The sequence below is a fragment of the Podarcis tiliguerta genome (genome assembly GCF_965153285.1).
Source record: "Podarcis tiliguerta genome assembly, chromosome: 13".
Taxonomy (NCBI): domain Eukaryota; kingdom Metazoa; phylum Chordata; class Lepidosauria; order Squamata; family Lacertidae; genus Podarcis; species Podarcis tiliguerta.
Window position 1 is genome coordinate 17,724,044 of NC_139546.1, and position 20,242 is coordinate 17,744,285.

Consider the following 20,242-nt stretch of genomic DNA (forward strand, 5'->3'; position numbering starts at 1 on the left):
TGCGAACCACAAGAGAGTAGGATGCTCCTGAACTCAGGTCCTGCCTGTGGGCTTCCCACAGGCATCTGGTTGGCTGCTCTTGAGAGCAGGGTGCTGAATTAGATGAGTCAGATCCAGAGGGTAACTCGCTCTACGTGTGGCTGCCCTTGAGACTGACCCAGAAACTCCAGCGGGTGCAGAATGCCGCGGCGAGGCTCCTTATGGGGTCTTCGCTGCGAGATCACATTCATCCGGTACTATACCAGCTGCACTGGCTCCCGGTGGAGTACAGGATCAGGTTTAAGGTGCTGGTTTTAACCTTTAAAGCCCTATACGGCCTAGGACCCTCGTACCTACGGGACCGCCTCTCCTGGTATGCCCCACAGAGAAACCTACGGTCTGCAAATAAAAACATCCTGAAGGTCCCAGGCCTCAGAGAGGTTAGGCTGGCCTCAACTACAGCCAGGGCTTTCTCGGCTGTGGCTCCAATCTGGTGGAACGCTCTGTCACAAGAGACTAGGGCCCTGCGGGACCTGACATCTTTCCGCAGGGCCTGCAAGACAGAGTTGTTCCACCAGGCCTTTGGTCAGGGCCCAGCCTGACTCCCTCCTCTGGCAACCTGCACAGAATTTTGCTTAACGGTTGCCATTAATTTGATTTTAATTAATTTTTATAATGGAATGTTTTTTAGGATGTTGGATTATTTGATTGTTTGATTATTTAATTGTTGTTAGCCACCCCGAGCCCGGCTTCGGCTGGGGAGGGCGGGATATAAATAAAATTTTTTATTATTATTAAGGGCTCTTCCTCTTACAGCATTTTTTTAAACGTGCTTAGCGCGCAGGACATTCTCTTTTAACCCAAAGCAGAGGATGGGAATCCAGATCAGAACTGTGGCCTGGGAGAAAGGGGATCTAATCGTTTTCTCCATGCCCTTTCCCTGCCTCTCCGCCCAAAGCTATTAATTTTCTAGAACAAATAAACCACACTTCTCTTTCCCAGTCCCCAGTGCTGTTGATTTCGATCAAGAAGTACCGTATTTTTCCGTGTATAACACCTCCCCATTTATAAGACGGCTCCTATTTTTGGGGACCACAGCAAAAATGGGGGGGGGGGGAGATTGCCCAGAGTTGTTGAGCTTTTTTGGGGGGATTGCCACGGCCACCAATCATCAGCACGCTGACCGCCGAAAGCCCACCTGCCCACTTGACGCAACCACAGCCGATTGCATGCACGACTCGCCGCTGTCGTAAATAGACCGCCCAGTTGCCAAAGCCAATCATCAGCAGGCCTTGCCGCAGCAACCAATCACACGCCCAATTGCCACTGCCAATCTCCTGCTGGCTGCTGCCACCAATTGCCCGTCCTCCCTCTGCTGTCCGTGTATAAGATGACCCACAATTTTTGCCTATTACTTCTAAGGAAAAAATAACGTCTTATACACGGAAAAATACAGTAATGTGCCTGTGCTCAGCACACAAAAAGAAACAGTCTGGCCAATGTAAATTATAATTTGGCCCTCAGTTTATGGGTTTCCACCAGAGCCAGTTTTCTGACCTTCCAGCCCGTCAGTTTTGTTTCAGTTCCTCATTTGTCCTTCATTTCCTGCTTTTTCTGACTTCTCCCCTCTCCCTTAGCAGCCACCTGTCCAGCTGTCTATAACTTCTCATTTCTCCCCCTTCCGTCTGTGCATGCCTCGCTCTTGGCTGAGTCTCCCCTTCACCACCAAAACAAACAAACTAAAAAAAAAAACACCCCAAACCCTCTGTGGTTGGTGTGTCTTCTAATGGTGCCAATGTTTCTTCATCCTTTTGCTGCTCCGTACCACTGTCTGTCTCGAGGCTCTCCTGTCTGTGCTCCTCTTCCTGCCTTCTGTATCAGGCAATTTGGCACTTCAGGCCCGGAGACCAACTGCGGCCCTCAAAACTCTCTTCAGACTACACCCCTGTCCCCTGACCCACACTTCGCTGGCTTGCCTTCATACGCAGAAAGGTTTTGCCCTGCTGGAAAATGTCATTGAACTTTGATAATGTCTTGTGTTTCCTGGATAGAAGACAGAGAGGGGTGTGGATAGAAACTAGCCTACAGTACAAAGATAAAATCCACATTTTATTTACAAAGATTTAATTTGCCAAGATAAAATTTACATGGACTGAAAATTAAAGAGGATGGGACAGGAAAAATCTTGGACACAGTGTGCAGTTAAGAAGTAAAGGGAAAACATCTAAAGAAAGCGAACTATTAGGTTTTCATACACTCAGCAAGAAGGAAAGGAAATTTATTTTAGAAATAATTATTGATCTTTTGTGGATTGACAATTTGATGAGCAAACTCACCTCTAGATATCTGAAGTGTTACAATATTGTACGTGCAGGAATTGGCAAACGGGTAGCTGGTGGCTAAAGAAAAGAAGTTAAAAATGACCAAAAAAATTGCAATATAAGGTTAATTTTGGAAAATTGAATTTATTTTAATTTGTGGTTGATTTGTTGAAATTTGGAAAATTAATGAAAATGTTTTGGTCTGCCCAGATTTGCCTCTGGCCATACCTACCACTATCATGTGGCCCTTGGATTGTTGCCTCAAATGGAATGCGGCCCTTGGGTAGAAAAAGCCTCTCCACCTTGGATCTATCTTTTCTTTCTCACTGTATTTCAGCACCTGACCTCCTTTCTCTGTCTCCTTGATTCCCCCCCCCCTCCCCCAGGTCTCTCTGGCCTGTTCGAGACAGGGCTCCATCATGCCAGCAGTGCCACCCCGGACGCCTCTGTCATGAATCTCATCTCAGCGCTGGAGTCTCGGGCACCTCAGCCGGGCCCTTCTGCCTCTTCCCTGCTCTCCCAGTTCCGCACCCCATCCTGGCAAACAGGTAACTACCCCAGCACACCTTCTGGTGGCACAGAAAGGACAGGGGCCTTCTGCTCATCGTGGGCTGGGCTGGGCTTTCACGAGAGGGCTTTTGTTGATGCACTGGTGTACAAAACGCATGGTGGCTTTGTTTTACCTCCACTGTCGGAGCACTATGCCTCTGAACACCAGTTACTGGGAATCACAGGTGGGCAGAATGCTCTTGTGCTCATGTCCTGCTTGCAGGCTTCCTACAGGCATCTGGTTGGCCACTGTGAGAACAGGATGCTGGACTAGATGGGCCGTTGGCCTGGTACAGCAGGACTCTTCTATTCTTATGTTCATATAAAGGTAAAGGGACCCCTGACCATTAGGTCCAGTTGTGGCCGACTCAGGGGTTGCGGTGCTCATCTCGCTTTATTGGCTGAGGGAGCCAGCATACAGCTTCCGGGTCATGTAGCCAGCATGACTAAGCCGCTTCTGGCGAACTAGAGCAGCGCACGGAAACGCTGTTTACCTTCCCGCCAGAACGGCACCTATTTATCTACTTGCACTTTGACGTGCTTTTGAACTGCTAGGTTGGCAGGAGCAAGGACCGAGCAACCGGAGCTCACCCCGTCGCAGGGATTCGAACCGCCGACCTTCTGATCGGCAAGTCCTAGGCTCTGTGGTTTAACCCACAGCGCCACCCGTGTCCCTTATATGTTCATATAACGCCAGTCTTAAAGGATCTGCATTGGCTCCCAGTACGTTTCCGAGCACAATTCAAAGTGTTGGTTTTGACCTTTAAAGCCCTAAACGGCTTTGGCTCTGCATACCTGAAGGGGCGACTCCGCCCCCATCGTTCATCCCGGACACTGAGATCCAGCTCCAAGGGCCTTTTGGTGGTTCCTTCTCTGCAAGAAATGAGGTTAGAGGGAACCAGGCAGAGGGCCTTCTCGGTAGTGGCACCCGCCCTGTGGAACACCCTCCCATCAGATGTCAAGGAGATAAACAACTAACTGACTTTTAGAAGACACCTGAAGGCAGTCCTGTATAGGGAAGTTTAAAATGTTTGATGCTATATTATGTTTTTATATGTGTTGGAAGTAACCCAAGAGTGTCTGGGGTAACCCAGTCAGATGGGAGATGGGCGGCATATTAACAACAACAACCTCTGATGGGAGGGACCAGGTGGTAGAGCAGGGGTCACCTGTAGCATTGGGTCATGACTCTTGATCCCAGCTTCCCAAGGCAAGGAGACTTTCCCATAATCTGTACCTGCTCCTGATCTTATCAGGAACAAACATGGAAGCTTCTGCATACAAATCACATGCTCTTATTGCTGAGCTGTATCCTGCATCGCAGAAACCATGTCTCAACAATGAGGCGCAAGGCGAGCCTGCCTCAACATGTCTTTCAGGAGCGTGTTTTGTTGACTCTTTGGGCACAGCTTACTCCTCCTCTTGTGAATAGGCCAAGCTCTGCGCCTTTACCCCCCGCCTCCCGTGTAAGTGCCTTGCAAATCCTGCAGCTCTGTTCAAAGAAATCCAACTAACCCGATGCTTTTGTTTCTTGCAGCCATGCACACTCCAGCGCCCGCCGAGCTGTTCATCTCGGGGGCCCTCCCAGGCTCCGGCACCTTCCCCTCCTCGTCGGCACTCTCCGCTTACCAGCACCCAGCCTCCTTCAGCGGGCGCAGTTTCCCGGTCACTTCCTCGCTCACCCTGCAGGATGCCACCTTCAGCCCCACCTCCAACGGCCTCTTGTCCCCACATGACCCCCTGCTGCACATCAAGTCCTCTCAGCCCAGCGTCCCCTCCTCCCTCAGCTTTGACCGGCTGGGCAGTGCAGTGCTGGGCACGGGCTTGCCCTCCCAGAGCTCAGCATACCGCAGCGCTCAAGAGTCTGCTTCCCGCCACCTGCCCTCCCAGTTCAACCTCCTGTCGTCCTCGCTGGGGCCCTCCGACCAGACATCCCAGCTGTACAACACCTCCGTCTTCTCCAGCTCGCCCGCCTCCTCCATCGACAGGGCCATCCCGCGCCAGGACAGTGTCATCAAGCATTACCAGAGGCCCTCCAGTGCCCAGCCCCAGCTGCCCGCCGCCCATTCCCTCCAGCACTACCTGAGCTGTGGGGGCAGCTACCAGCAGATGCCCCACCGTTCCAGTCTTTCGTGCAGCCCCTTGGGCGAGCAGTCGCCCGCCAGCAGCGAGGGCTCGCAGCAGCAGAAGACCTCCCAGGCCACGCGGCAAGAGCCCTCCCAAAGCTACCGCCCCATCATCCAGTCCCCCGGCTACTCTGGCACGGCCTCCTCTTCCAAGTCCAAGAGCTACTCAGCCTCCCGCCAGCCGCCACGCTCCACCGCCACGCCCAAGTGCCAAAGCAACTACAGCTCATCCACTCCTAAGCCCAGCTCTGTCATCGCGAGCCAGTCGCAGGCCTATTCGCCCGGGCAGCCCCAGAGCCTGCTCTCCATGAGCCAAACGCAGAGCTACTCAGTCAGCCAGCCGCAGAACCTGTCTTCGGTCAGCCAGGCCTCACAAGGCTTCAGCAGCAGCCAGGCCCAAGACCTCACAAGCGTGAGCAAGGCGCAGAGCTACTCAACGACAGGGCAGGCCCAGCAGGGCCAGGCCGGGCAGGGCGGGCAAGGGCTGCAGACCTGTCAGAATCAGACTTACTCGCCAGAGCAGCTCCAGGGCCTGTCGTATAGCGTCCAGGCCGAGCCTCATGTCTCCGTTAGCCAGACGCCGAGCTACGTGCCGGCTCACTCGCAGGGGATGCCCACGGCCAGCCCGTCGCTGAGCTACAGCACCGGCCACTCGCCAGCCATGCCAGGGCACAGCCAGTCCATCGGCTACTCACACAGTCAGAGCCTCCCGGACTCGAGCCCTTCACAGATCATCCGGCCCCTCCAGTCGCCCACCACGAACCGGCCCCAGAGCGTGGCGTCGCCCGGGCAGTCTCAGAAGTACCTCACCTCCGTGCTGTCTCCTTCGTTCATGCAGCCGGCCCACACCCAGAGCTACCAGAGTTCCCAGGGAGGGCTGGAGAGGGCAGCGTCCTACGGCAAATCCAAGACCGACTCGGACCTGCTGTCCTCGGAGCGGACGGAGGACGAGGAGTTCCTGATCCAGCACTTGCTGCAGTCGCAGAGCCCGCCCCGCGTGCCCCCCGAGGGCATGGTGGAGTGCGAAGAGAGGGGCGGGAAGGGGATGGGCTATGAGCTGAGCAAGACGGAGGAACGCTACCACCTGCAGAGCGTCATCCGGACCAACTCCAATCTGGACAACCAAGGCCTCGAGATGTCCCTGCAGGGCCTCAAGGACAAGAAGAAAGGGGAGCGGCAGAAGGAGTATTCGCACACGCGCTCGACGCCAGAGTCCCTGGCCACCTCCGTGGTCCACTACAGCCACCAAACGGGCTCCATGGACTCCTACGGGCAGGAGATCAAGAAGTCGGTTGAGCAGCACCTCCAGGGAGGACACATGGACACGGGGGGCAAGGAGATATCGCAAGCACACTCGTACCTGCAGAAGACCCCGGAGCACGCCCCCCAGCCGCACCCCATGGAGCCTCACGGGATGATGCCTGGGCAGCAGGGGGGTGCTTTGATGTTGGACTCCCCTCCCGACCTGCCCCCGCTCTCCCTCTCGCAGCAGCAGCAGCAACAACAACAATCCCAGCTGCTCCAGTCGGTGCTCACTCACACCCAGAGCCAGCTGCACTCACGCGGGAAGGTGCGCACCCCGCTGGACGTCCACCTGATGGAGCCGCAGCGCATGCACCAGGCCGAGGCGCCCTCTCCGCAGCTCCAGATGCAGGCGCTGGAAGCCCACCTGCACCAGGCGCATGTGCGCTCGCAGAGCATGGAGGCGCAGCTGCTGGAGCCACAGCAGTCGCCACAGCTCCAGGGCCAGCTGCAGCAGGAGAGGATGCAGTCAGAGGGCATGGAGGTGATGCCCCAAGGCAACCTTTCCCAGTCTCAGGAGATCCAGGATTTCCTGGAGCCCGAGCTGAGTCTGGAGTCCCACCTGGGGCAGAGTGGCTCAGTCCAGAACCAGCAGCACCTCCTCCCCGACGCCGGCCTGGACCCCGACTCCTCCCAGCAGGTCCCTCAGGGCCAGCTGGAGGGCAAGGACCAGTTTGAAAGCCCCAGTCCGCAGGGGGCCAAGCAGCGCTTTGTCCCCCTCACCTCCATCTGCTTCCCGGACTCTTTGCTGCAAGATGAGGACCGCAGCTTCTTCCCGGGCATGGAGGACATGTTCGGGCCTCCTCCGTGCGCCGGAGACGAGTTCCCCAAGCCGGACGACGGGACCCAAGGCATGGAGAGGGGAGAGGGCATGAAAGGCGGAGGCTACGACATGATGCAAGGAGGGCAAGGCTACCAGAGCTACTGCCAGTCCGAGAGCGGAGACGGGCAGCACTTGGGCCTGGACTCTGTCTCCGTGAAGCATGAGCTGCCTTCGACGGTCAACACAGAGCAGCTGGGCTTGATCCAGTCAGGGCAGCACGGGACGGCCCCCGTCTCGGAGTCCAAGTCTGGCCTGACGTCGCCCATCTTCTGCTCCTCCAAGCCCAAGAAGCTGCTGAAGACCTCGTCCTTCCACCTGCTCAAGAAGCGGGAGCCCCCCTTCCAGCCGCCCAAGAAGAACTACGCCCAGGAGTACGAGTTTGAAGACGACGAGGACAAGGAGGATGTCCCGGCCGACATCCGCCTCAACAGCCGCCGCCTGCCGGACCTGCTGCCGGACCTCATCTCCAGCTGCCGGACCAACCGCACCAGCCTCAGCCCCATGGGCGACATAGACTTCTGCCCGCCCAACAGCGGCCTCCTGGAAGGGCCCAAGCGCCGGGGCCGCAAGCCGACCAAGCCCAAGCGGGAGGGCCCGCCCCGACCCCGCGGGAGGCCCCGCATCCGGCCCCTGACTGAACCGCCCCATGGCGTGGCTCACGATGGCACCAAGAAGCCCCGTGGCCGGGGGAGAGGGAGGGGCAAGAAAGCCGGGGAGGAGGGGGTTGAGCCAGGAGCAGGCTTGGAGTCCCTCAAACCACTCAAGGTAAGCGGGGACTGGGAGGCAGCGGGGTTCATTTTTTAAGCGGCAGGGCTGGCGGCGGGGGTGGGAGGGCTGCGGCCCCTCTCCTTAAGAGGCTGGTTGGATTGGGAGCCCCCCACCTGCCTCTGCCGAGGCTTTTGGGGGCTGCAATCCACCCAAAGCCCCGGGGGGGGGGGACACAGCTTCCCCATCCCTGACTTGCAGCGGGAAAAGAATAATTTGAAAAATAAAGAGATCGGTTCTGAGACTAGAGACAGACAACGGGCAGAAACGAGCTGTAGGGACGTGTGGTTTCTGGCTTCTGCAGAGTGGGCTTAGTGAGAGAACCCAGGGAGTTGCCTTAACACCAGCTGAAGTGTATTGGTGTTATCTGACCAGGGTCCTTGGACATAGAGTCTTTCCCATCACTTGCTGCCTGGTCCCTTTTAAGTAGAGATGCAAAGGACTGACGCCAAGGCATTCTGCAGGCGGAGCAGGTGTTCTGGCGCTGAGCTGTGGCCCCAACTCGTGTACAGGAAAGGGAGCAGGCAGACTTTTGAGGCTCCTGGTGTTGTTGGCCCTGGAGAATCTGTCACAGGCAGTAAACTACTACTTGACTTGCCAAGCGCCGTTCATATGTACCTATAGTGTTGTGCTTGCTGCTGGAAATTGCTTGTGCGCAATCCGGGCTCCATAGGGCTGCGGGAGTGTTTCAGCCTGCTTTCCAGGAAACACACCGGTGTCTGAACAGCTCCCATAGATACGTTGCACTGATGTCTATACTTAATGCTCTCCGTGCAAACGCAGGAGGGGTTTTCTGGGGGCAGCCACCGTGCCATGGGTACATGTGAAATGGCTCTCATCATTCTCTTCTGTGTGGATTACTGTGATGGCATAGCCATATATATGGAGTGGGTAGGTGAATTGTTGGCTGGAAGGATCCGTGAAAGTTTGATGGACATGGTACATATTTGCAGCCGGGTCTTTTTTCCGTGTGTTGTTCAGCCAGGAGGGAGAACCTCAGTCCCGGGGCACTTGGCTGTGCTTGCTTTTTGCTTAGGGTTCCAGTCATGACTGGCATGTGGCCCAGAGAAGGTTGCCCCTAAGAGAATGCAGCCCATGGCCTGGAAAAGACCCCTCCCTCCATTGCACGCCAGCATGTGAATACAGAAACTATTCAGATTCTGTGCTTAATGTTGTGGAAAGCAGCAAGTTGATCAAAGTTGCAAGTCTTAACACATTTCACACTTTGAAGTGGCAACTCTAAAGGATGCTGCTCTCCTGTTCATTCAAAAAGCAAAACAAAACTGGAAGAGAGTGAATTTGCAGAAAGTGGCACACTCCTCCCTACCTCTAAATCTACCATCTAAAGTTCCTGTGCCACCCATAAACCTTGCCTTGCGTATCTGTTTCAGCACCCAAAGCTCCTCCTTCTATTGAACAGCTTATTCTGTGCTCTTGCACTTACAGACTTTTGCATTAAGTCTGGCAAACGTCACGGAGGTTGCATTTTTACTCTGCACTCCAAGGCACACCTACATTGAACACTGTGAGTGAGGCTTGCTTTGCGGTTAATTCGCACAGGACTATGCTGAGTTAATGTGCACAGGGCTGTTGTTGGTTTTTTTTTTTGCTGCCTTCTTCATTATTCCCTTTGCTTATTTGTCCCCATCTCGGCCGTTATGGTTGCACAGAGAGAGGTTTGCGAAGATGCAAAAGGTACCAGATTGTGTCTTGGGCAGGGTTTGCCATGTGTTGCATACACGCCTCCTCTCTATGGCCTGCTACCGCTCTCCCAACCCCATGCTGGTTGGTTCTGGGTTTGAGGAGGGCTCTATTTTCTCCTACACCAGTGGGGCCCCTTGGCAGGCTTAGCTAGAGATGGCAATAGCCGTCTGGTAGAGGTCGTCTGGTAGCCACCATGTAAAGTTCCTACATTGAGAGCACTCTGGGAAATTAAAATGACAGCGCCTAGAACTCGTTCCACCCACCCTCGAACGAAAAGGGAGATTTTGAGCAGCGAGCCCTTCCCAGGGCGCTGATGCCAGGCCCGACTGCATGACTCCTAATATCATGTACCAACTCCTTAATACCTTTCCTGTCTCTCCTGAAAACCATGTCACTGCCACTTCTTGAAAAACAGCCATTGAAATGCAGCCAACACACCATGCACATTCAGAGGTGCACAGCATGGACGTTTAGTAGCGTATTCTGATGGTAAAAATATTTGGGTCTCGCGCCCGTAAAAATTTCCTGTGCTTTATTGCAAAAAAGGAACTTACCCCAGAGGCCTTGCTCCTCTTGTAAAATCTTCAGTTTAACGGTGTTCCTATTTGATTCATTAAAACCGATGGCTCCTTGCCTTTCCATTAAATAACCCTCAAGGCAGCTTGCAGTATCAAGCGAAATCATCCTGCCACCAGTCGGGGTGGAGAATTTTGAGAGGCCGACGTGTTAAAAGGTTAAGGCCAGCACTCTGAATGGGGCCTGAGTCAAAACAGGCAGCCAGGGCTGCTGAAACAGCACTAAAGTGGTGCGATCAGAACACTTTACGCCAGACAATAGTTTGGCTTCCGCATTCTGCGCCCGCTGAAGTTGCAGTTCACTTTTCAGAGGCAGCCCCATGTAGAAAGCGATACAGTAATCCAATCGGAATATAAGCTAGGACGTGCATCACCGTGGCCAGGTCTCCAGGAAGAGATGCACCTGGTGCGCTATCCCAAGTTGCTGAAATGCTGTTTCCACCAGCTTGAAATTCAGGAGTAGCGCCAGATCCAGAAGCACAGTACCAGATCAGCAGACCCCTTGACCAACAGTTCTTCCATTTTGTAGGGATTAAGCTGTGGATCCTTCCACATGTCCAGTCCATCATGGACACCAGGCACCGATTTCAGGACTTCCTCCACCTCCCTAGGGGCAGGTGAAATGAGTGGGCATACTGACAGCACCAGCCCAAATCTCTGGAAAGCCTCACTCAGCAGCTTAATACACACGTTATGGCAGATGAGATGGGAATTCTTTCTTAAGGACACTGCTACGGAATGCGTTCTTAAAAAAAGAATCCTTTCACCTAGCTGTTTGGTTGTTTTTAAAATCTAAGCAGAGTTTGAAAATAAATAAAATAGCCCTGCAAGCTGTTACTATCTGCACACTTAACATAAGCATGGCTGTTTCTTGGTGCAAGAGTTTGGGTTTCTAGAGTGCAGGATGCTACTAGGACAGGATGGCAGGGTTGGTAGATGGTGGGGATCCCAGATTGATGTCTTGGGAGTGTGTGAAACTAGTTCAGTACATTGTGCATGTTTTGAGGACTAGCGAGTGAGGCGAGCTTGCCGGTTGCTAGATCTGTGTTTGAGCAACCACGCATTTCGCTCAAGCACAGAATTCGTTGCTGAATGTGGTACCTAGTGGTTTCAGGTTTTGCTTTTCAAAAATTAGGTTTCTAGTCCTCGTGTGAGTGGAGAAGATAGGCTGTGTCTACAGTGGGGTGGCTTCAAAGCCAGAGATGAGCAGGGTGGGGCTTCCAGTTGGCTATAGGGTGGCTTCCAGTGCCGCACAGAGCTTTCCTGTTGTTCGCTTCCTTCTTATGTGAGCTGACTCCTGGGCATCCTGCAGTTCTCTCACTCTGTTCCCTTTCCATCTGCCACCCAGCTCCTTCAAAACAAAACAAACCAAGCCAGAGCTCTCAGAAACCCCTAATTTTGGAAGCAGAATAAATGGTGAAGATATATGCAAAATGTATCTTGATTTGGTTGGAAAATGGTGGGTCCAGAAAGCTGGTGAATGGTGAAACCCTAAAAATAAAATAAAAAGGAGAGAGAAAAACGGAGGTCGGTTAAGTCAAGAGGCAAAGCCAACATCGGGGGGCGAGTCCAGGAAGTCTCCCTGAGACTCCTCCTCCCCTCCCCCAATTCCTGTCCCTTCTCTTTTCCTCAGATCAAACTTCCAGTCCCCAAAGGTTTGGAGGGGTCTCAGTTGGAGGCTTCCACCCCGTCTCATCAGCCCGCTCAAGAGAGCAGTCTGGATAGCAGCCAGACCCGAGAGAAGATCAAACAGAAGATCAAAGAAGTGGAAGAGAAGCAGCCTGAAATGAAGTCGGGGTTCATGGCCTCCTTCCTGGACTTCCTTAAGTCGGGCAAGCGTCAGACGCTGCCTTCCTCTGCCTCCTCCACCTCCTCGGCCGCCACAGTCGGGGCCCCCGGCACGGCGGTTACCATGGTCGCGCCTTCAGGCAGCCCCTCCAAGACGCCCCGTCCCCCGTCAGCCACATCCTCATCCTCCTCTTCCCAGCCGCCGCCTCCCTTCAGCATGGCGCCCCCGATGCTGCCTGGCGGCTTGGATGGGCCCGAAGGGGACCCTGCCGGGCTCGTGATGAGCTGCACCAGCCCCTGCAAGCGGCTGGATGAGGAGCTGAAGCGCAACCTGGAGACGCTGCCCTCCTTCTCGTCCGACGAGGAGGACTCCGTCAGCAAGAACCAGGACCTCCAGAAGAGCATCTCCTCAGCCATCTCGGCGCTCTACGACCCCACTGACCGCAAGGAGGGAGAACCCAATGGTGAGCGCCCGTCCCCTGCCCAAACCTTGAGTTGGGTCCCGGCCCATTGTTTATCTCCTGTTTTACATAACCTTTCTCATTTCTTGATTTTGGGAGGGCATTAGTTTCTGAGCAGGATAGACTTCCATCTAATATTTAGTATGCATTTTTTTCTGCATTCTTTCAACGGTTCTTGCATCCTGAATGTAGACATTCTTCCTGATCAAATGCTCTTCTGCTGCACACAGCAGTGTTAGAAATTAGCCAGGCGCTAGGCGCGTTTTGCACCTGGCGTGGGTGCAATTGCAACCACACAGCTTTGGATGCCAGGTTGGCAATCAGGAAAAGCAAAATGTCACTTAGAGAGGGATCTGAAATATTTCTTTGAAGCTTGAATTGACCGTAGCCTAGGTTTAAGGTGCCATTTGGCGATTAGATTTTGTATCTGAGTTTCTAAACATTGCACACATGCTCCCTTATATTTTCCTAATAACCTGTCTACTTACCAAGTTATGTCTCTCCTTCCTGCAAGACCCAAGCGCCACCCCTGCCTCAAAACTCAAACTCTAGATAATTTTATGCAGTATTGATGTGAAGCAAAAAATAATAATCGAGAAGGCCCTGCTCTTGTCAGCATAAAAGGGAACACATTTACTAATCCACTTCCAGGCAGAAAACTTTCTGGGGGATTTTTATTGGAAAATCAGTAAAAATGATTTAATTTTTTTTTAAAAAAAAGAAAAAACTTTCTGAGGGATTTTCCACTACTAAACTTTTCTTCTGAAAAATGTTCCATTCTGAAAAGAATAACATAAGGAATACACATAGAAACACAGAATTGTAAAGCTGGAAGGGACTCGAAGGGTCATCTAGTCCAACTCCCTCCAATTCAGGAATCTCAGCTAGATCATACATAACAGTTGGCCACCCAGCCTCCGATTAAAAACCTCCGAGGAAGGAGAATCCACCTTTCATGGGATCCTGTTCTGCTGGCATAGAGCTTAAAGACGGATGAATTTATTATGGCAGAATTTTTCATGAATTTCAGTCCACTTCATCATATGTGTGAGGTGTGATCCCTAAGTTACTAGTACAGTGGTGCCTCGCAAGACGGAAAACCCGTTAGACGAAAGGGTTTTCCGTTTTTCAATGCGCTTCGCAGGACGAATTTCCCTATGGGCTTGCTTCGCAAGACGAAAATGTCTTGCGAGTCTTGAGATTTTTTTTCGCTCCCCACCCCCTTTTTCTAAGCCGCTAATAGCCTTTTAGCAGCTAAGCCGCTAATCCCTTAAGCCTTTAATAGCCGCTAATAGCTGCTAAACCGCTAATAGCGCTAAGCCGCTAATAGGGTTGCTTCGCAAGACGAAAAAACCGCTAGACGAAGAGACTCGCGGAACGAATTAATTTCGTCTTGCGAGGCACCACTGTATATATGTGCATGGTTTGCAGGGAGGATTGGTAAATTAAATTCCAAAGTACCCATTTCTTTAATTGATGGATGTAGCTTTGCATCAATAAATACTCCCTGGGCTTTAAAAATACCATGTATAATAATTAAAAACCATCCAAGAAACAAATAAAAAACAGCAAAAAAAACAACAACCACCAGCCAACCCACCCTTTCTGGTGATATAGACAGTCTTGATTTAAAACCACAATTAATTAAAAAGCCTAGGGCAGAGTTGAGGAGTCTGTGACCCTACAGGTGTTGCAGGACTACAGCTCCCATCATCCTGACCATTGGCCATTCTTGCTGAGGCTGATGGGAGTTGTAGTCACAGCTGGAGGACCATAGCCCTAGTCTAGGTTAATAAAAAGGTCTTTGCCTGACCCTAGAAGGACTATAGAGAAGGTGTCAGGCAAGACTTTCTGGGGAGACCATTCCCCAGCTAGGAGGCCACTGCTGAGTAAGATGGATTTCTGCTCTTGCTTGCTTGCTAACCCCTGCCACTTCCCCCACCACCATAGATGTGCCACCCGTGGAGGAGAAAATCCCCAGCCCAGCTCCCTCAGTGGAGGCAGATGTCCAGCCAGAGCTACCCCCGCCGCCCATCTCCCCAGCTCCCTCGCCCAAGGAGGCTCCACCTGTCCCCGAGGAGCCACCTGTTCAGGCGTCTCCTGAGCCCGAGGACCCTGAGGACACACGGCCTCTTCACCTTGCCAAGAAGCAGGAGACGGCGGCCATTTGTGGAGAGACGGACGAAGAAGAGGCAGAGAGCGGTGGGGAAGGGATCTTCCGAGAGCGCGATGAGTTTGTCATCCGCGTGGAGGACGTTCAGGCCCTCAAGGTGCGTTAAGGATATATTATTATTATTAGTAGTAGTAGTAGTAGTAGTAGTAGTAGTAGTAGTAGTAATTTATTCAGAAAATTTTCAGTGAACAAATAAAGAAGCGAGGAATAAAGCAAGAAAGGAAAAAGTGCTTGAGGTTTTAATACAATATGACACGTTGGTAAATAAGTACTGCTATTACTACAGTCAGTATACAGTTATTAAAGGTAAAGGGACCCCTGACGGTTAGGTCCAGTCGTGGACGACTCTGGGGTTGCGGCGCTCATCTCGCTTTATTGGCCAAGGGAGCCGGCATATAGCTTCCGGGTCATGTGACCAGCATGGCTAAGCCGCTTCTGGCGAACCAGAGCAGCGCACGGAAACGCCGTTTACCTTCCCGCCTGAGCGGTACCTATTTATCTACTTGCACTTTGGCGTGCTTTTGAACTGCTAGGTGGGCAGGAGCAGGGACCGAGCAACGGGAGCTCACCCCATCGCAGGGATTCGAACCACCAACCTTCTGATCGGCAAGCCCTAGGCTCTGTGGTTTAACCCACAGCGCCACCCACGTCCCATACAGTTATTAGCAAGTCATAATTTTTATAAATACGCTCCAAATAACATTCTATTTATCCATGCACAATCTGCATTGAAAAGCAAGTCCGTTCCTATGTTGCGGGTGGCGCTGTGGACTAAACCACTGAGCCTCTTGGGCTTGCCGATTGCAAGGCCGTTAGTTCGAATCGACCCCGACGTGGTGAGCTCCCGTTGTTTTGTCCCAGCGCCTGCCAACCTAGCAGTTCGAAAGCATACCAGCTTAGTAGATAAATAGCTACCACCGCAGCGGGAAGGTAAATACCATTTCCATGCACCAGAAACTGTTTAATCATACTGGCCACACAGCCCAGAAAAGCTGTCTGCAGACAAACGCCAGCGCCCTTGGCCTGAAAGCGGAGATGAGTGCCGCACCCCATAATCAAATTTAACTGGACTTAACTGTCTGGGCTCCTTTACCTTTACCGTATCTTCTATTCATTGATCAAAGCGGGCCATATTATTATCTTTCTGGGCTTGGAGCAGAAACAAAGCCTTAAAAGCATAAAATCTGAATGACATTTTCAAGTGTTTCACGTATTTCAGTGTCTTGAATTCTTACTCTTGGGTAAGTTTTAGTATGAGCTTTTTTAAAAAAATCATAATAGTACTTAAAATCAAAATGTTACATTGGATCTGACACTAGTTTCCCTTCTGAGGGACTAAGTAGGATCCTCACCCACCCAAGTTGGGCTTATAACCATGTGCTGTAAATCACAAGCGAAGAGGGTTGCCGATGCCCTCAGATTCTGCTTGCAGGCTTTCCATGGGTGTCTGGTCAGCCGCTGTGAGAGCAGGATGTTTGACTAAGTGGGCCTTTGGCCTGATCCAGCAGAGCTTCTTATCTGCAGAGTAGTTGCATCACAGCAGCTAGGCTTGTTTGGGGTTCTTTCCATCCCTGTGACCATCACCCCTTTCTCTCCCCTCCTGCAGCTCGCTCTTCAGACTGGGCGGGAGCCGCCGCCAATCTGGCGGGTTCAGAAAGCTTTGCTCCAGAAGTTCACCCCTGAAATAAAGGACGGGCAGCGACAATTTTGCGCAACCAGCAATGTAAGTGTCCCCATTACTCGCTCACCATACAAAAAAATCGTACTTTCAGTGAATGTGGGCAAAAGAACTTCAGAAGTGGGAGGCCTACATGAGCTTTACGCAATTGTATTCGGCACAATGGCTTGATTTCTGGGTTTTAACCACCAGGGCCTCTACCATTTTGTATATCCCTTCTTTTCTTTCTCTTCCCACTGCTGAGGAAATACATATTTCCACACCAGTAAGTTTCTCTCTCCACTCCCGTTTCAGCAGGTTCCTGCCACTACCGTGGCAGAATTTTTCCCCTATTGCTTTTATTTAATTGATTATAGCATTGCTGTGTTATAGCATTCCCTGATTAAAAGTTTTGATGCAACCCTACTCTGGTATTACTTTTAGCAACAAAGAGTGGATAATAAAAATTTAAATAAATAAAGTTGTTGTTAATTTTCTGCCCTTCACATTAAGTTTCCAGGGCAGGTAATGACATTAAAACACAATATTAAAACCTAAAACTGTTGGGTGAAGGGCGGACAATTAACAACAACAAGAAGAAGAATAAGCAACTTCCCTCAAAACGCCCCCCCCCCAAAGATTTTATTAAAGTTTCCACAATACAGTAAAATAATATTTGGAATAAAGAAAATCAAAAAAACAAAAAGGGAAAGAGGAAAAAACCAAGAAAAGATAGAGAAAGAGTAAAAAGAAGAATAGAGGAAGCAGAGAGAGATGGAACATTAATAATAACACCAATAATAATCATGGTAAAACAAAAATTATATATATCTAGTCCTCGTATCATAATTAAACCTTAATCTTCAACCCACATACAAAGAAGTGAGCCTTTCCAACTCTCACCTGAAAAAGCTTCCACCTTCCTCAGCCTCACACCCTGAGGAAAACTCACTCTGACCTGTCTCCCACCCAGGTTTCTCTCTCTTATCCAACACTTCTCTGTAAGAATAATATTAAACAACTTCATAAAAATAAGGCAGTTCCTAAATATATACACCTCAAGGGTGTGAGGTAAGCTAGAGGCAGACATACTTTTTTGTGCTTGGTGGAAGTAAATCCACTTGAACTGACTGATATCGTGGGCGAAGGATTGGGTTTTTCTACTGTGTATCCCCTCATTATTTCTGGAGGTGGGAAAGAGCTGTGTTGCAGACATTCTCTCCCCGCCATCCCCATTTTGATATTCAGTTCCTTCCTTCCCTGTCCCCCCTCAGTATCTGGGCTATTTTGGCGATGCCAAGAACCGGTACCAGCGCCTCTACGTTAAGTTCTTGGAGAACATCAACAAGAAGGATTACGTCCGCGTCTGCTCCAAGAAGCCTTGGCACCGGCCCCTGCAAGCTGTCAGGTAAAGGAGCAGGAAGGGGGGGGGTCTCCCATATGAGAGGCCAATTCCACTCGCAGAGAAGCACCAAAATGCATTTGAGCCACTTCCTCATGCTGATTTATTCCAGTTTGTGAAGTGCCCCTTTTCCAGAATTGCTGAAAATCACACCTCCCCACAAAAAAACCCTTCCCTGTATTAAACTGTTCAGGTGACATGCCTGGGGGAGTTTTTTCCTCAGATCCTTTACCTCCCCCTCCGCTGCCACCCTCTATTTCTACAGTTATTTTACCTGACACGCAGGAGAGTATTTAGCTCCTCACCTGAAGGAGCAAAGAGCCCAGCCTCTTTGTTTTCTCACCTGCCTAGTCATGAAACTGACTCCATACCACGCCTCTTGCACCTGTCAAAGGAATGAGCTATTCCAGGCATAGGCAAACTCAGCCCTCCAGATATTTTTTGAGACTACAATTCCCATCATCCCTGACCACTGGTCCTGTTAGCTGGGGATGATGGGAGCTGTAGTCCCAAAACATCTGGAGGGCCAAGTTTACCTATGCCTGGGGTATACCATGACTGCCCTCCTCACTAGCCTGTGTTTTTCTGTGCCACGGCCTGTTCCCCTCTTGACTCCAGCTTGAACTGTGAATTGGATGGTAGCAAACACTCCTTCTTTTCACAGACTTGACAGTATATAAGGCCGGCCTTGTCCTCTCAGCTCCCCAGCCCTCCGTCGCCCCGCTTCTCCTTTTCCCCTTAAAACCTCCCTTGCACCCCAACACACACATACACACAGACGCCTCAGCAAACCTGGCCCCTGAGGCAGAACCTGTATTTGGATCTCATGGCTATGTCTGTCCTGCTGCAGGAGACAGAGCCAGCCCAAGGCGTCTGGCCCCAAGACCCCGGTGCTGCCCAAAGTTGAGAAGCCTGAGAAGCTGGAAGTCCCGGAGAAGGCCGAAAAGCCTGAGAAGCCAGAGAAGCCCCCCAAGGCCGAGAAGCCCCCCAAGGCCGAAAAAGCGGACAAAGCCGAGAAGCCTCCCAAGGCCGAGAAAGCGCCGAAGCTGGAAAAGCCCCCCAAGGTCGAGAAGTCTGAAAAGCCCCCCAAGGCGGAAAAAGTGGCCAAAGTAGAAAAGCCCCCCAAGGCGGAGAAAACTGACCCCCCTGTTCCCGTCCCCGCAAAAGCTTCCCCAGCCGGCGGAGCGTCTAAACCCAAGCCGAAGCCAGCCAAGGTGAAAGCTGAGCCCCCTCCCAAGAAGAGGAAAAAATGGCTTGCTGAGGCAGCGTCCTCCTCTGACTCAGATTCCAGCCCTGACCAGCAGAGCGAGGAGGGTGAGTAGACTGGTGCAGCCCGGCATCCATTGGTGCCGGAAGATGAGGCGGTCCTTGAACTGAGTTGTGGGCCCACAGAGAGTTTTTGAGGGGAGAAACTGTCCATGGTAGAGCTGAAGAGAGAGCCTTTTGACTTGAAAGCTCAGGGAGAGAGAGAAATTCATGAAGGATTGCTCAGTTAGTTAGAGTGTGGTGCTGATAACACCAAGGTTGCAAGTTCGATTCCCAGAAGGATCAGCTGCATATTCCTCCATTGCACGGGGTTGGACTAGATCAGTGTTTCCCAACCTTGGGTCTCCAGATGCTTTTTGACTACAGTCCCCATCATCCCTGACCCACTGGTCTTGCTAGCTAGAGAAGATGGGAGTTGTAGTCCAAAAAACAGCTGGAGGCCCAAAGTTGGGAAACACTGGACTAGCTGGTCCTCAGGGTCCCTTCCAACCAATTTCTACGACAGCCTGATGTTTGTTTACTTACTTACCGTATATACTCAAGTATAAGCTGACTTTTTTCAGCACATTTTTTATGCTGAAAAAGCTCCCCTGGGCTTATACTCAAGTGAGGGTCCTTTCGGGCTGCTCCTTCTTCCTCCTCCGCCTTTGCCGCTGTTTGTTCTTCCTCCGCCACTGCCACCACCAGCCTCTGCCTCTCGGCAGCACCCTAGGTAAGCAGGGGGACAGGAGGGGCTGGGGGGGGAGAGAAGCCCCCTCTGCCATGTGTGCATGCGCGCACACACACACTGGCCCACCAGGAGGTTTGTGGTGTGGTGAACTGGCTTATACTCGAGTCAATAAGTTTTCCCTGTTTTTTGTGGTAAAATTAGGTACCTCGGCTTATATTTGGGTTGGCTTATACTTGAGTATATACGGTACTTACTTACTTACTTACTTACTTACTTACTTACTTACTTACTAGCTGCCACTTACCTACTTAGCACTGCAATTTCTAAGCAGTGTACAATGAGTTTTCAAATAGATACAAAGGATAGAATCTTAGGAACATCTCCCTTCTTTATTACATTTACATGCCGCCTTTTCCTTCCAAGGATCAGAAAGTGGTAGACATGGTTCTGCTTCCTCCCATTTCATCCTCCCAACAACCCTGTAGGGTAGGGTAGGCTAAGCGATGGTGACTGGCCCCATGCTTCACGGCCGAGTGGGGATTTGAACTCCGGCCTCCCAAGTCATAGTCCCAGCACTCCAACCATTACACCACACACTGGCTCCAGAGTATTATCTACAATAACTGGTGGCAGCTCTGCACGGTTTCATGCTGGGGACATTCCCGAACCCCACCTGGAGAT

At 51.5% G+C, this 20,242-nt stretch overlaps 1 protein-coding gene across 1 annotated transcript in view; it reads left to right on the forward strand.

Annotated features, from left to right (window-relative positions):
* The window catches only part of PRR12 (proline rich 12), a 47,454-nt gene that overhangs the window by 10,726 nt on the left and 16,486 nt on the right, over window positions 1-20,242 (forward strand). Inside the window, exons 3-9 of the mRNA XM_083408086.1 lie at window positions 2,687-2,848; window positions 4,387-7,865; window positions 11,778-12,396; window positions 14,344-14,663; window positions 16,173-16,289; window positions 17,498-17,631; window positions 18,476-18,939. Coding sequence (XP_083264212.1) covers window positions 2,687-2,848; window positions 4,387-7,865; window positions 11,778-12,396; window positions 14,344-14,663; window positions 16,173-16,289; window positions 17,498-17,631; window positions 18,476-18,939 — 5,295 coding nt within the window. The remainder of the gene's footprint in view (window positions 1-2,686; window positions 2,849-4,386; window positions 7,866-11,777; window positions 12,397-14,343; window positions 14,664-16,172; window positions 16,290-17,497; window positions 17,632-18,475; window positions 18,940-20,242) is intronic.